At 40.3% G+C, this 13,192-nt stretch overlaps 2 protein-coding genes across 6 annotated transcripts in view; one reads left to right on the top strand and one right to left on the bottom strand.

The window, feature by feature from the left end:
• The window catches only part of ntn1a (netrin 1a), a 71,335-nt gene extending 65,996 nt beyond the window's left edge, over positions 1-5,339 (bottom strand). For 2 of the 3 annotated variants that reach the window (XM_037765001.1, XM_037765003.1), the window contains exons 1-2: positions 5,187-5,339; positions 3,964-5,022 (exon numbers count right to left, since the gene is read on the bottom strand). In XM_037765001.1, coding sequence (XP_037620929.1) covers positions 3,964-4,987 — 1,024 coding nt within the window. In that variant the 5' untranslated portion in view covers positions 4,988-5,022; positions 5,187-5,339. Of the gene's footprint in view, positions 1-3,963 lie in introns of all 3 variants that reach the window. The other variant, XM_037765002.1, reaches the window with a different exon arrangement.
• Positions 1-13,192, top strand: part of pik3r5 (phosphoinositide-3-kinase, regulatory subunit 5) — an 87,994-nt gene that overhangs the window by 48,556 nt on the left and 26,246 nt on the right. Inside the window, exon 1 of one of the 3 annotated variants that reach the window (XM_037764998.1) lies at positions 11,682-11,983. The exons of the other annotated variants lie outside the window; for them this stretch is intronic. The gene's annotated coding sequence lies outside the window, so the exon portion shown is untranslated. Of the gene's footprint in view, positions 1-11,681; positions 11,984-13,192 lie in introns of those variants that run through there. 3 annotated transcript variants of the gene reach the window in all.

Below are 13,192 nucleotides of genomic sequence, written 5' to 3'. Positions count from 1 at the left end.
ATCGGCCTGAATTATTCAAGACACTTTCTCCTCTTCTTTTTTACCCAACATGTCAAGTAAACTGCACAAACTGGGAGATGAAAATGACTTTTACAGTTAATTTGCATTGAAAGAATTTATCTCCGGAGAGGACTCTCATGCAATAGTTGGCTGAAACAATGTCACCTTCCTTATACTTCTCTGAGCCTATGAAGCTTGCCGTATAGCCTTCTGGTGCATCAATCATTTCCTCACAGACATTTCCTTCTTCCGTTGCTGCAGATTAACACCTTTAAACTGAGATTGAAGCATGTCTGTGTTGTGCCTGCGGTGCTGGCTATATTGATCCCATCGCATTAGAAGCGTTTCCTTTTGCTGTGAAGAGTCAATAATCCAAATGGATGGAGGTTGCACACTCAGGAGCGTCCCCTTTATTAAGATCCTGATGGAAGTAATCAGCAAAGTGCACTTCAAGAGAAACACAAAGGCATGCATGTGTGTTCAAAACGTGCTTTTGTGATATTTTTTTTTTCGTGGGAATCATCAGGGAATATTGGAGGAGTCAACGGCTTACGTCAGTTCCGACACCGCAGACCTTTTACTAGCGCACAGAAACACTTGTGTGCTAACTAGATCCTTATGAGAGTCCAGAGACACTCGCAGAGCTGCAACGACAAACTCTCGGATTTCGGTCCGATCACTATTAAAGTCGAATACACCCATCTATCTAATGCACCTCCTCCTCCCATTGTTCACTAGCCTTAAGGAGGTGTGATTTCTTCTTCTCTAAGATTCAGTATTTGCTTTCGCTCATGCACACATTTCCATGTCGAAAACAAAATATCTTGCTGACAACATGATGAATGCAATAAGCGCCAGCTGCTTTTATGGCTCAAGTGTGAAATATATTAAAACGGATTATAAAGTGTCAAAGATATTATTGACTAAAGAAAGCAATTAATTTGTATGAGTTTATGAAGAGTTGTGCCTAAACTGTGCGTCATATTTAAAACCCGTAAATTCAAAATCTCCCTCTTCCTTTACTTTTATGAATGTAACATTGCTAAGCACTGAGATATTTGTGTATTTTCACAACCGCAGTCTTTATTACTGCCTGCTTCTACTGTTGGCCAAATAACAATTTACATTTTTATCAATGTTATCCGTAAGCTTGATAAGATTCTTAAATGTAATGAAGTCGTGGAGGAGGTATGGACAGCTTTGTCAATGCTTAAAGATATATATAAATTACTTTCTGTCTCTTCTTCTTTTGTGTTCTCTCTTTGAAAAAGAGCTTTTGAAATGTGCCACATATGAAAAATATCTAGTATATAAACTGATATTAAATTGAAGGCTGGATTAAGTGAAGAGAAAATCAATCGGTAGGGTCATATGGCCTCCATATTAAAAGACCATCCATGGCGTTGGTTAGCTGACAATAATCAAAATTTAAAGATTAAAAAAACGCCCTGATTTCATTGCTTTCTTTAACACATCATCATGAGCGTCCCTCCAGAGTCATATGTACAGAATGTAGATATTTTCCACAAAACTGCGCCTGTTGATTTAGCAACACCCTCACATCTGCCAGTGAGAAAATATCAGAGCTTTTAGAAACGCCAGCAAACAAAAAGCTTTTTTTTAAACAGCCGCTATGTGTCAAAGTGGCTGACGTGTGCCGTGACTGTCAAACAATATAGTGAGTCCTTTTTTTCCCTGCAGACCTGCAGCAGCAGCAGCAGAATGGGAAATATAAAGGGAGTCACACCGAGGGTTCAGTTTTAGTCTCTTTAGTATCAACATCTTTCTGCTTCTCCTTCCGTTTCTTGAGCTGTTCCTCGTCATCCTCCTCACTGTTCACCTCATCACCAACATGAAATCAGTCTTTGTTACTCTGCAGTCTTTACGATTCAAACATTTTTTACTGTCCAATAATTACAATAAAATTAAACTGAGTTAAAGCAAAAAAGGCCACATTCCCACAATTTTGTGATGCACACTCTACTAGGAATAACATAACTCAGTTATTTCATTTAACAATCTTAATCTTCCTCTCTTTCTGTATATGCATCTCAAAGTACAGGACTTAAATAGACAGAAACCTGGCCTGGATTGTGCAGTAACTACAGAGGTTCACATGTCTGTGCCAGGTTGTAATAAAACTACTGAAACTACTGTAACTTTGATCACTCAGCAGCTGATGAAACATGTTCATGACACAAAGAGCAGCAGCACAGATATGATCAGAGATTGCTTTTGTTGTTACACCTGCTTTCTTTTAAGGATAGAAAATACTGTGTTATATATTTACATTTTCTCAGGTTGTTTTTCAGCAAATAATGTTAATAATAATTATCCAAATGAAATAGTAATTTTTAAATCATATTTAAAAAAATTAATTAATGCAATAAAATTAGAGCTAATTCACATTTTTCAAATTTACTTTTAGGAAAACGATTTGTTTATAAATATGTTAGAATGTAATTATAAACTAATAATTTCTACATTCATAATAATAAATCTAGATGTTTTATTCTCAACCAACACCTGACATTTCGATGCATTCTTTCAGATGGATTTTGATGTGGAAAATAATAATGTGATAATAATTAAAAAAAAAAAAAGAAAAAAAAAAAAAAAGCTGCGTTCAATTACCACTGCCGTGCAGGATTGTAGAGATGAATTAAAAAGGCTTCGTTTCATTGCAGCGGTAAAGTGGAGCTAATATATGAGAAATGTTCCTGTGCATGGCTCGGCTCGGTGGTCCCTGTTTGAGGTGGTTTAAACGCCTCACTTGTGGCCTGCAGAGAGCTAAATGGACTTTGCAAATTGCATTTCCATGTTGCATGTGACTTAAACCCCAATTTTACGCTCGTAGACGAGCGCCACAATATCAGGAAAAAAAATGTCTTTGCTGTGGTTTCGTGCAAAGAATTCGCAATTTAATGAACTGAAGTTGTAAAATTAGTCGCATATAAAAAAAATATTTTATTATTATTTTATATTTTACACTTAAAAGACCATCAAACGCATCATTTTGCATGCCCAATTTGTGCAGATTTTACGTCACATCCATCTAATAATAATGCTTGATCTCTATTTTTCTTTAACTTGGACATATTTCCACTGCAGCAGACAGTTAATGATAAAATCACAGCAGTCATACCAGGCACCACAAAGCGCTCAGCAGCACCAGAGAAAGAAAGAGAGAGAGAGAGACATCAACATCTACTTGGAGAAAATCGTGTCATCGCCATAGAAGCTGCAGGATATGTCAGTGCATGTCACAGCCTAAGAGACAACCACAACAACAACACATAATAGTTTATACTGTATGCTTTACATCTATCACCCAAGTCTGTGTTACACCTTTTTGGCCAACTTCATTCCTAATTTTTTAAGTTTTACACTTTTTTGGGGGGGAAATTAAAGTTAATAACCTAATTTCCGTGAAATTATACCTATTTAGTTTTTGTAAAAAAAAAAAAGCAGATATTATGAATTATTTTAACTATAGTTATTATCAGAGGAACATAATATTGATGGATTATCACAAATATATATATGGTATATGTAAACTTTTAGTCAGAATACTGTTTTGAAAGCATTACATTTTTTTAATAGCAGCACATAATGACACAATTTTGACTGGGGAAGACCACAGATGTTATAGATTTGAATAAAACACCCACAATTCAACGAAAGTAGTGGTCAATATTTTTGCAAAGACCACAGTAGGCAACCATCCATGTTATTTTGGGGCAATTAGATGAAAGAAATTCATATTTATGTAGTTTTAAAACGGGTCAACGAGGCCAACAGGAGGGTTAATGAATTGTATATATGTTTATATATATGTTTTTGTTTTTATTTTGTTCTTTTTTTTATTATTATTATTATTGAATTGACGCTTTGGCAATAGTGTTCACCTGGCAGTCATGCCAATAAAGCAAATTGAATTGAGAGATGGATGGATGGACTCACCGACACACTCGTTGGCCTCCCGTGCTGTGGCTCTCTGCCACGGTCTGTCGTAGTGGAAAGGTTTGCACCTGTCGCACTCCGGTCCTGCGGTGTTGTGTTTGCACTCGCACACCAGACTCCCGTCTCCTCGGTCCTTTACGCACCGAGACGCGTGCCCGTTGCACTTGCATCTCCCACCGACCTGCAGGTCCGACACCGCGTAGAAATACGAGTCCCTTGCCAGCTCCGAGTCGTCCTCGTTCTCGTCTCCAAAAGTGTGCAACCGACTGAACACCACCTTGATGTCGGTGGCCGTCACCCAGTCCTGCAGCACCGGAGAGTTGTCAAAATCATGCGCGGACGGTCTTCCATCCAGCGTGCTGAAGGCGATGAGTCCTCCGGTTAACGGGAACATGTCGGTGTGGGAGTCCGTGCACACCGCCTCCTGCTCGTTCTGCTTCGTTATCACGGCTCGGTTCGGCTTGTTGTACATCTTCCTGCACTGCGTGGAGTAAAACTGAAAGGGCACCCAAGTTTTCCCGTAGTCCATGGACTTGTAAATCACCATGGACTCGGGTCTTGGAGAGCAGAACTGCAGGCTCACGTAAGTCACCTCGAACTTCTTCCCGAGAGAGAGAGTCAAGGTGACGTTTTGCGGGTACTGGAGGAAGTTGTCTGACTGCCAGCAGGTGAGGTTGTGCGGGTTGTTGAGGTCTGTTAAATACGCCGCAGGATGGGACTTCTTGGGGTCCGACGCGTCGCAGCTGTGACAGTTCCTCGTCCTCTCCTCATCGGCTGCTTTCTCCGTGGATGTCACAACGCAGTAGCGGCCGGGTGTCTTGTGTCCGCAGGTGCTGGAGACTTTCACCTCCTTGCCGAAGGCGGAGTTGACGAAGTCCGGGATGCAGCGCCGCGGGTTGCCGTGCTCGTCGTAGCAAGGGTCCGGAGGAGAGGTCTGCTGAGCCGCGAAGAGGCTCACCGGGTAGCCGCCGAGGCAGCTCCGGCACAGCAGCACAGACAGCACTATGTCCACAAGCCTTATCATGGTAGGTCCTCTCGGTGCACGAGCGTCTCTGACCGCTGGAGGACAAGAAGAGAAGACAGCGCGTGTTGGAGGAAGAGGGGAAGAGAGAGAGAGAGTTAAGTTTGGTGATGGCACAGCATGTCTCCAAACATTCTCCAAACAAACATGTTTGGCTATATATATTAGTATTTGACAGTGATAATGAAACAGCTCACTTTACCTGAGAATAATAAAAAAAAAAAAAAAGATGTAAGCTGCTTTTCCTCTCTTCTATCGCTGCTCCTCCTGTTTTGTTGTTTTGTTGCTTCAAATCTGCGTAAAAATAAGAGGAGCTGATTTAAGAGTCGCTGGTGGTGGTGTCCTTATAGCAAGTCCCACTCCTCCTGCTGCTCTGCACACAACCTCTCTCTCTCTCCCTCTCTCTCTCTCTCTCTCTCTCTCTCCTTCACTCTCTCTCTCTCTCTCTCTCTCTCTCACAACCTCTCTCTCTCTCTCTCTCTCTCCTTCACTCTCTCTCTCTCCTTCACTCTCTCTCTCTCTCTCTCTCACAACCTCTCTCTCTCTCTCTCTCTCTCTCTCTCTCTCTCTCACAACCTCTCTCTCTCTCTCTCTCTCTCTCTCTCTCTCTCTCTCTCTCTCACAACCTCTCTCTCTCTCTCTCTCTCTCTCTCTCTCACAACCTCTCTCTCTCTCTCTCTCTCTCTCACTCTATCCTTTACTCTCTCTCTCTCTCTCTCTCCTTCACTCTCTCTCTCTCTCTCACAATCTCTCACTCTATCCTTCACTCTCTCTCTCTCTCCTTCACTCTCTCTCTCTCTCTCCTTCTCTCTCTCTCTCACAACCTCTCTCTCACACAACCTCTCTCTCTCACTCTATCCTTTACTCTCTCTCTCTCTCCTTCACTCTCTCTCTCTCTCTCTCCTTCTCTCTCTCACACAACCTCTCTCTCTCACTCTATCCTTTACTCTCTCTCTCTCTCTCTATCCTTCTCTCTCTGACTCTCTCTCTCTCTCTCACTCTATCCTTCACTCTCTCTCTCTCTCCTTCACTCTCTCTCTCTCTCTCTCTCTCCTTCTCTCTCTCTCACACAACCTCTCTCTCTCACTCTATCCTTTACTCTCTCTCTCTCTCTCTATCCTTCTCTCTCTGACTCTCTCTCTCTCTCTCTCTCTCTCCTTCACTCTCTCTCTCTCACAACCTCTCTCTCTCACTCTATCCTTCTCTCTCTCTCTCTCTCTCTCTCTCTCTCTCTCTCCTTTACTCTCTCTCTCTCTCTCTCTCTCTATCCTTCTCTCTCTCTGACTCTCTCTCTCTCTCTCCTTTACTCTCTCTCTCCTTTACTCTCTCTCCTTTACTCTCTCTCTCTCTCTCTCTCTCCTTCACTCTCTCTCTCTCTCACAACCTCTCTCTCTCACTCTATCCTTTACTCTCTCTCTCCTTTACTCTCTCTCTCTCTCTCTCTATCCTTCTCTCTCTCTGACTCTCTCTCTCTCTCTCCTTTACTCTCTCTCTCTCTCTCTCTATCCTTCTCTCTCTCTGTGTATCTCTCTCTCACAATCTCTCTCTCTCACTCTATCCGTTACTCTCTCTCTCTCTCTCTCTCTCCTTCTCTCTCTCACACTCTCTGTCTCCCTCCTCCCTCCCTCCCTCTCTCTCTCTCTCTCGCTCCCCCTCTCTTTCCATCTCTCTCTCTCTCTCCCTCTCTCTCTCCCTCTCTCTCCCTCTCTCCTTCTCTCTCTCTCACTCCCTCTCTTTCTCTTTCTCTTTGTCTGGGGGAAGAGAGAGAGAGTTTGGTGATGGCACAGCTTGTCTCCAAACATTCTCCAAACAAACATTTTAGTAGTATTTGACACTGATATAAAACATTCACTCACACATCAGAAGATCTGACGTGTGAGTGAATTACCTCAGGAGAAGAAAGAAAACAACTGGAAGCATTGATTTAGTGCTCACCACACCTTCACCTGAATTAACACCTTAAATCATCATGGGGGTGTGCAGCATAGCACATTAAGCAAAAACTATAATTAAGCCTATCATTACATAGTAAAATGATAATAATTATAGCAGCTTTCACCGTTTACATAATTCAAGCGGGTGAAATGATTTGTAGTATCCTGGTGATAAATACTACAATTCTGAAGAATGCCATTGCTGTAAGGCTACAAGCTGTATTAGTACAGTAACCTGTACTAAATCTAGGCTAATTAAGGTAGGCTACATTAGAGGATGAAATTAAAGAAAAGCGAATTATATCAAGCAGAAGTCTCCCATAAACACAACACACCGTACAGGATCATGTAAGAATAGTCATCTAAATGCATTGAAGATTGTCCACTATCCAATATTTAAAGGGATTCCTTCAAAATAAAATAGCCTAGACACTAAAATGTGAAATGCTCATAATGTGGCAGTTTGCTTGATTTAAGTTTCCCTTTGCATGGTGTGATTCAGGTTTCAGGTATTTGGTAGCAGTTTCGTCTCCAGCATGATGTTACTGTCACTGAAAACCAAACCTCACACGCTAGTGCATGAAATGACACTAAAACTTATACCTGACAACAATATATTGAAAAATCAAACTGCATTATTTTGCATGATACATCCCTCCTGTCCTGTCCTGTCCTGTCCTGTCCTGTCCTGTCCTGTATTGTGGCTCTCTCGTTGCAGTTCAACCTGGTGCAGCTTCACTGGACCTGTTGAATGTTGGCAGCAGAAGTAACAGCTCCATCTAGCGCCCATAGAGAGAACCAGCTGCAGCCAGCGGTGTCTCCTGCTCTTCCCAGGCGGTGGAGGCATAACACCGTCTGTTTAATGAGCATGAAGCTGATTGGCTGCTGCAGGTCTGAATGGTGGGTACTACAGTGTACCACTAGAGTATACTGTATGCTGCTGCAGACTGATGAGATACTGCCCCTTAGTACTGAGATTTTTAATCCGAGGGATCTAAAGTGGGGAAACAAAGACACCCTAAACCACACAAATTTATACATGAAAGAATAAATTAGATAATTTGCAGGATTTGCAAGGGATTATTATTATTCATATTTTTATTTTTAACTGGAAATAAGAATGTACAGTAAGGATCATATGAGTTGGCTTATAATACTGCCATATATTTTAACTTAACTTTCTATATATTATTAGGGCTGTCAATCGATTAAAATATTTAATCTTGGTTAATCACAAATTATTTTTTTATCTGTTCAAAATGTACCTTAAAGGGAGATTTGTCAAGTATTTAATACTCTCATCAACATGGGAGTGGACAAATATGCTGCTTTATGCAAGTATATATGTATTAGTGGGAATCAATTGACACAAAACAATGACAAATATTGTCCAGAAACCCTCACAGGTACTGCATTTAGCATAAAAAATGCTAAAATCATAACATGGCAAACTCAAGCCCGACAGGCAACAACAGATGTCAGTGTCTCAGTGTGCTGACTTGACTATGACTTACCCCCAAACTCACATATCTTGAGGTCAGAGGTCAAGAGACCTCTTTTAAAATGGCCATGCCAGTTTTTTCTCTCCAAAATTTAGCGTAAGTTTGGAGCGTTATTTAACCTCCTTCGCAACAAACTAGCATCACAATGGATTCCTTTGTTTTTCATAGTTTCATATGATACCAGTAGCTTTAAAACTGAGTCCGCTACAACCTAAAAATCACAAGTTGCGTTAGTGCGTTAAAAGAATTTGTGCCGTTAAAACAAATATGTGTTAACGCATTATCGCGTTAATTTTGACAGCCCTATATATCATGTATTTAATTTTTAAGTATCTTTTAAGGAAATATAACCATAGAAACTCAAAGTAGAGGTGACATTGTTATGTAATGAATGAGCTACAAAAAAGGGGTTTTATAGTGTTTCATAATGTGTATTATTATTATTAATACATATATGTATTATTATTATTATTTGTATTATTTAATTTTTAAGTATCTATTAAGGAAATGTAGCCACAGAAGCTCAAACTAGAGGTTACATTGGTATGTAATTAATGAGCTACAAAAAAAGGGTTTATAGTGTTTCATAAAATTTGTAGGCAAAAGAGGACATAGTCAAAATTATTTTGTGAAATTAAATGACTTCCCTTATCTGGAAATCATCTACGATCGATCCCACCGACGCTCACAGAACGTCGCCTCCATACAGAAATAGAGGAACAGAGAAGTTAAATTTTAAAAAACAAACAATGAAAAAGAAACTTCTGTGTAATCAGCTGGTTTTTGAGGCTTTTCGAACATGCACATGTCAACAAGAACACAATGGAAATCCTGTATGGAGAAGCTACTGTAGAGATCATGAGACCTTTGGAGAACACGTCTTTGTACAGCAAAGCAACTTTTTTTTGCCAATGTTGTAAAAAAGTGTGCAGGCAGAAATGAACTTCAGTGAAAAAAGAACAAACGTGATCCTGTTCTTTTTCTTTCAGGTCGTGCTTGTGGCCACTTTGCATTTCTAAACAATTTTATCAGCTTTGTCTCTTGTTTCAGGATCCTGTTGTTTGTTACCTCTTCCCTAACTTCACTCAGCAACTTACTTTCAATGTGTTCCAACACAATTTCTTCCTCCTGTGTTATTTTTTTTTTTTTATCAATTTCAATCTAGCTTGGTTTTTCTCTCTTCTGCATTTGCTTTCATTCAGCGATTTTCCTGTCTATTTATCATATTTGTAGGGAAGCCCTCAGTGTCTGGGATAACTTGCCTGGCTGTAGATTTGGTTTGTTATTGAATTTGGTGTCCTGTGGTGCAGTGATCATCATGGCTTGTAAGATACAAGTGGCAACAAACTACCAGTGAGGGGAGAACAGTAGGAGAAAGACATGTTTGAAGACAAACCTAGTTTCTGGATTACATTTTGGTTATTAATCCTGCACACCAAATCATAACTACAACCTGATCAATTAATTATACAATTATTACTTTTTGTTTTTTTACCTCACTTCTTCCATCATCAGACTTTGTATTTTTATAGTACCATCTGTACTTTTCATAAAAAAATAAAAATCTAATCCTGTATAATCAAATGTAAAAATAAGAACATGTTTCTTAGACAAGTAAGATTACATTGAATAACAGATAATATCAAATACAATTTGCCAAAAAATTGTTTACTAATTTAAAAAGAATACTAATAATATTAATGATAATAATAAAATGATAATAAACTTCCCTTAACTATCTTTCATTAGAGTTTTAAAGTATTAAAATCACAGTATTCATTCACCTTATGGTGTATTATTAATAACCTTTGACAAATGTTCAAACGTTACTCTGCAGTCAGAAATTGCATGAGCTGAAATAGTCTTAGTGTTTACGGTCACTGTTTTGTATGTCACCGCATTTCCCTCACTTCAAAAGAAGGGGAATTCACAGTTGCACTAATATATGAAATGCAAATGACAAGCAAAGCAGGAGGGGGAAGTAAGATCAGTGTTTCCCTGACTGAGAGAATGAGAAAGAGAGAGAGAGAGCGCAGGGATGTGGACTTCACAAACACAGAGGAAACAAACACAGAGGAACACTTTATTCTCAGTAAACAGTGTACCCATCTCCAGCAGGATAACGTGCCATGTCACAAAGGGCAAAGGCTGCATGACGCCATCATGTCAATATCTCAATTTCAGAGAGAGCGTTCCTATTGGCTGTTCATTCAACGGAAGCAGCTGTCAATCACTCGCAGACTTAGATCAAACGGTCAAACTAGGCAGCGCTGATCAAATATGAATCAATATTCTGTTACTGTAATGCCTATCTCTCTCTTGTAGTGTACTGTTTAGCTGTAATATGAGAAAGTTTGCTCCGGTTGGTGGGCGGTGCCTGGTATTTCCTCAACTGATCTCAACATTGCTGCCGGGTCACAAACTTTCTCATTTTACAGCTAAACAGTACACTACAAGATGTTTCTGAAAACATTTGAGGAGAGAAATAGGCATTACAGTAACAGAATATTGATTCATATTTGATCAGCGCTGCCAAGTTTGACCGTTTGATCGGAGTTTGCGAGTGATTGACAGCTGCTCAGAGACAGCAGGCTCCAGCTCGGCTCTGATTGGTTGTTTTTCTCCGGTCTGTGAAATCTTACAGATGCCATTAGGAACACCGGAGGACACAGAGGCACATGATTTTTTTTCAGATTACCTGTCTCATGCACTACTGTCAGGATATAGTGACCGTTTTATAAAAATAACTTTTTTTTAATCATATTTGCTCTAATTCTACACACTGCAGGCAGTTCTGAAGGCAGAAGGGGGTCCAACCGAGTACTAGCAAGGTGTACCTAATAAAGTGACCACTGAGCGTATATATGTTTGTGTAATTAGTATTATTAGCTGTTAGGACTTGAAATTTTAACTGGATACAAATTATTAGAAGACAATAATTTATCTTTTTTGTTCTTTTGCATCCTTAATTTTGAAATGTTTATTGGTCAAAATCACTGAAAACCTATATTTCTTGTGGTAAAACATTTAAGCAGAGTAATACCTGCCCAGCTTATGAAAATAATGGACAAAGCCAAAACACCCAAACAAAGACACTTTACTCCCAAGTGTGAAAATAGCATGAAAACAAAACCAGGTCAAACAGATGACTTCCTTTTAGGGGCCAACATCCCTTCATGATCCACATGCAACCTCCCTCTCTCTCACACACACGCTTGTATGTACAAAACACTCACACACACACACAATCACACTTCCCACCTATTCACACACCAGCAGCCTCCGTCATTGTGCTCGCATGCACCTCTTTCGTAGGCTACACTTCCTGTTTGTGAGGGCGCAGTGTGTGTGTGGAGCGCAGGCAGGCAGAGAGCTACAACCAGATACCAGCGGCTGATTTCACTGTTGTTTCACTGCTCTGCTCCGCCGTGCCCAGGATGTGGGTTCGACTGTTAAACCGTGATGCGTTTGCGGTGAATGAATGGCAGTGGCACTGAGCTGGAGACACTTGGACTCTTTAGACACATACAGAGAGGTTATGGATGCTGGACAGTGAATAGCAGGTAAGACAGTGCATCTTATTTTGAAGGGCTCCATGCTCTGTGGGCTCAGACGGTGACAGCAGTCATTGACACTGGTTGTCTTTTCTAGTAATGTTCTGCAAACAATAACTGACAGTAGGCTGTTAATTTGGAAGTGTTGAAACTATTAACATGTTTGCATCTAGATATGCACGTACACAAAGTATGAGAATATGATGATTTGTTACAATATTATTCTAAAAGACTCTCATCTTTAAAGCCGGTTTTGTCAGTCAACTTTCTGTGTCATCTTGCTTTGACTCATACAAATGTGGTTTTTAATATCAGAGTTCATTTCTCTGCAATGTGAACGCCTCGGGTGTCTTGTTTTCTGTCAGTTGGGCAGCATCAGCCTCTCAGTGATGGGAAAGCAGGGCTGTGGTGTTGACTGTGCCCCCCCTCTGTGAGCTCACAGGCCACCACGCTGTGATACCATTTTGGGAACTTCTGCTTTTTTCAGAGACTTGATATGATTCATACTTTTAATAAATGCTGAGGAAGTAGATATGCAAAGACACGTGTTAGGCGCATGGACGTTATCTCGCTTTAAATTTAAATTTGAACAATTATTTAAGCCGGTGTTATCTGTTGATGTCAGATATGTGGGACATCCCCTTAAACTTAATGATAAGGTGATAATGGGTTCATGTTGGCTGTAGTTGGTTTTGTAGAGCAGGTGAAGTGTAATTGATTTATATGCGGTTATAATTCAACTCCATAAAAGGACAAATACCAGTAAGTTTGTACTCGATTCATCTTTTATTTGGATGGATATAAAAAATATACTGAAAAGTGACAACCACGGATGCAAGCGGAGAATCCTGTTAAGTGTCCCTGAAGCATAAATTCAGATTGAGAGTCTGTCAGTGGTCTCTGAGGACTCCACCCAGAAACTACTGAGCCAACGCCTGAACTCAACATCCTTTATACTATAACCACCAACCACGTGAACATTTGTTGTTTTCTTTTTACAAATCTGCACGAGACAGATAATCTGAAAAAAATTCATGTGCCTCTGTGACCTCCGGTGTCCTCTGTGTCCTCCGCTGCTCCTAATGGCATCTGCAAGATTTCACAGACCGGAGGAAAACAACCAATCAGAGCTGATCTGGAGCCTGTCGTCTCTGAGCAGCTGTCAATCACTCGCAAACTCCCATCAGACGTTCAAACTAGGCAGCGCTGATCAAATAT

The sequence above is a fragment of the Sebastes umbrosus genome, chromosome 3 (genome assembly GCF_015220745.1).
Source record: "Sebastes umbrosus isolate fSebUmb1 chromosome 3, fSebUmb1.pri, whole genome shotgun sequence".
Classification (NCBI taxonomy): domain Eukaryota; kingdom Metazoa; phylum Chordata; class Actinopteri; order Perciformes; family Sebastidae; genus Sebastes; species Sebastes umbrosus.
Note: the sequence above shows the minus strand (reverse complement) of the source record. Positions and strands in the feature narration are given on the sequence as shown.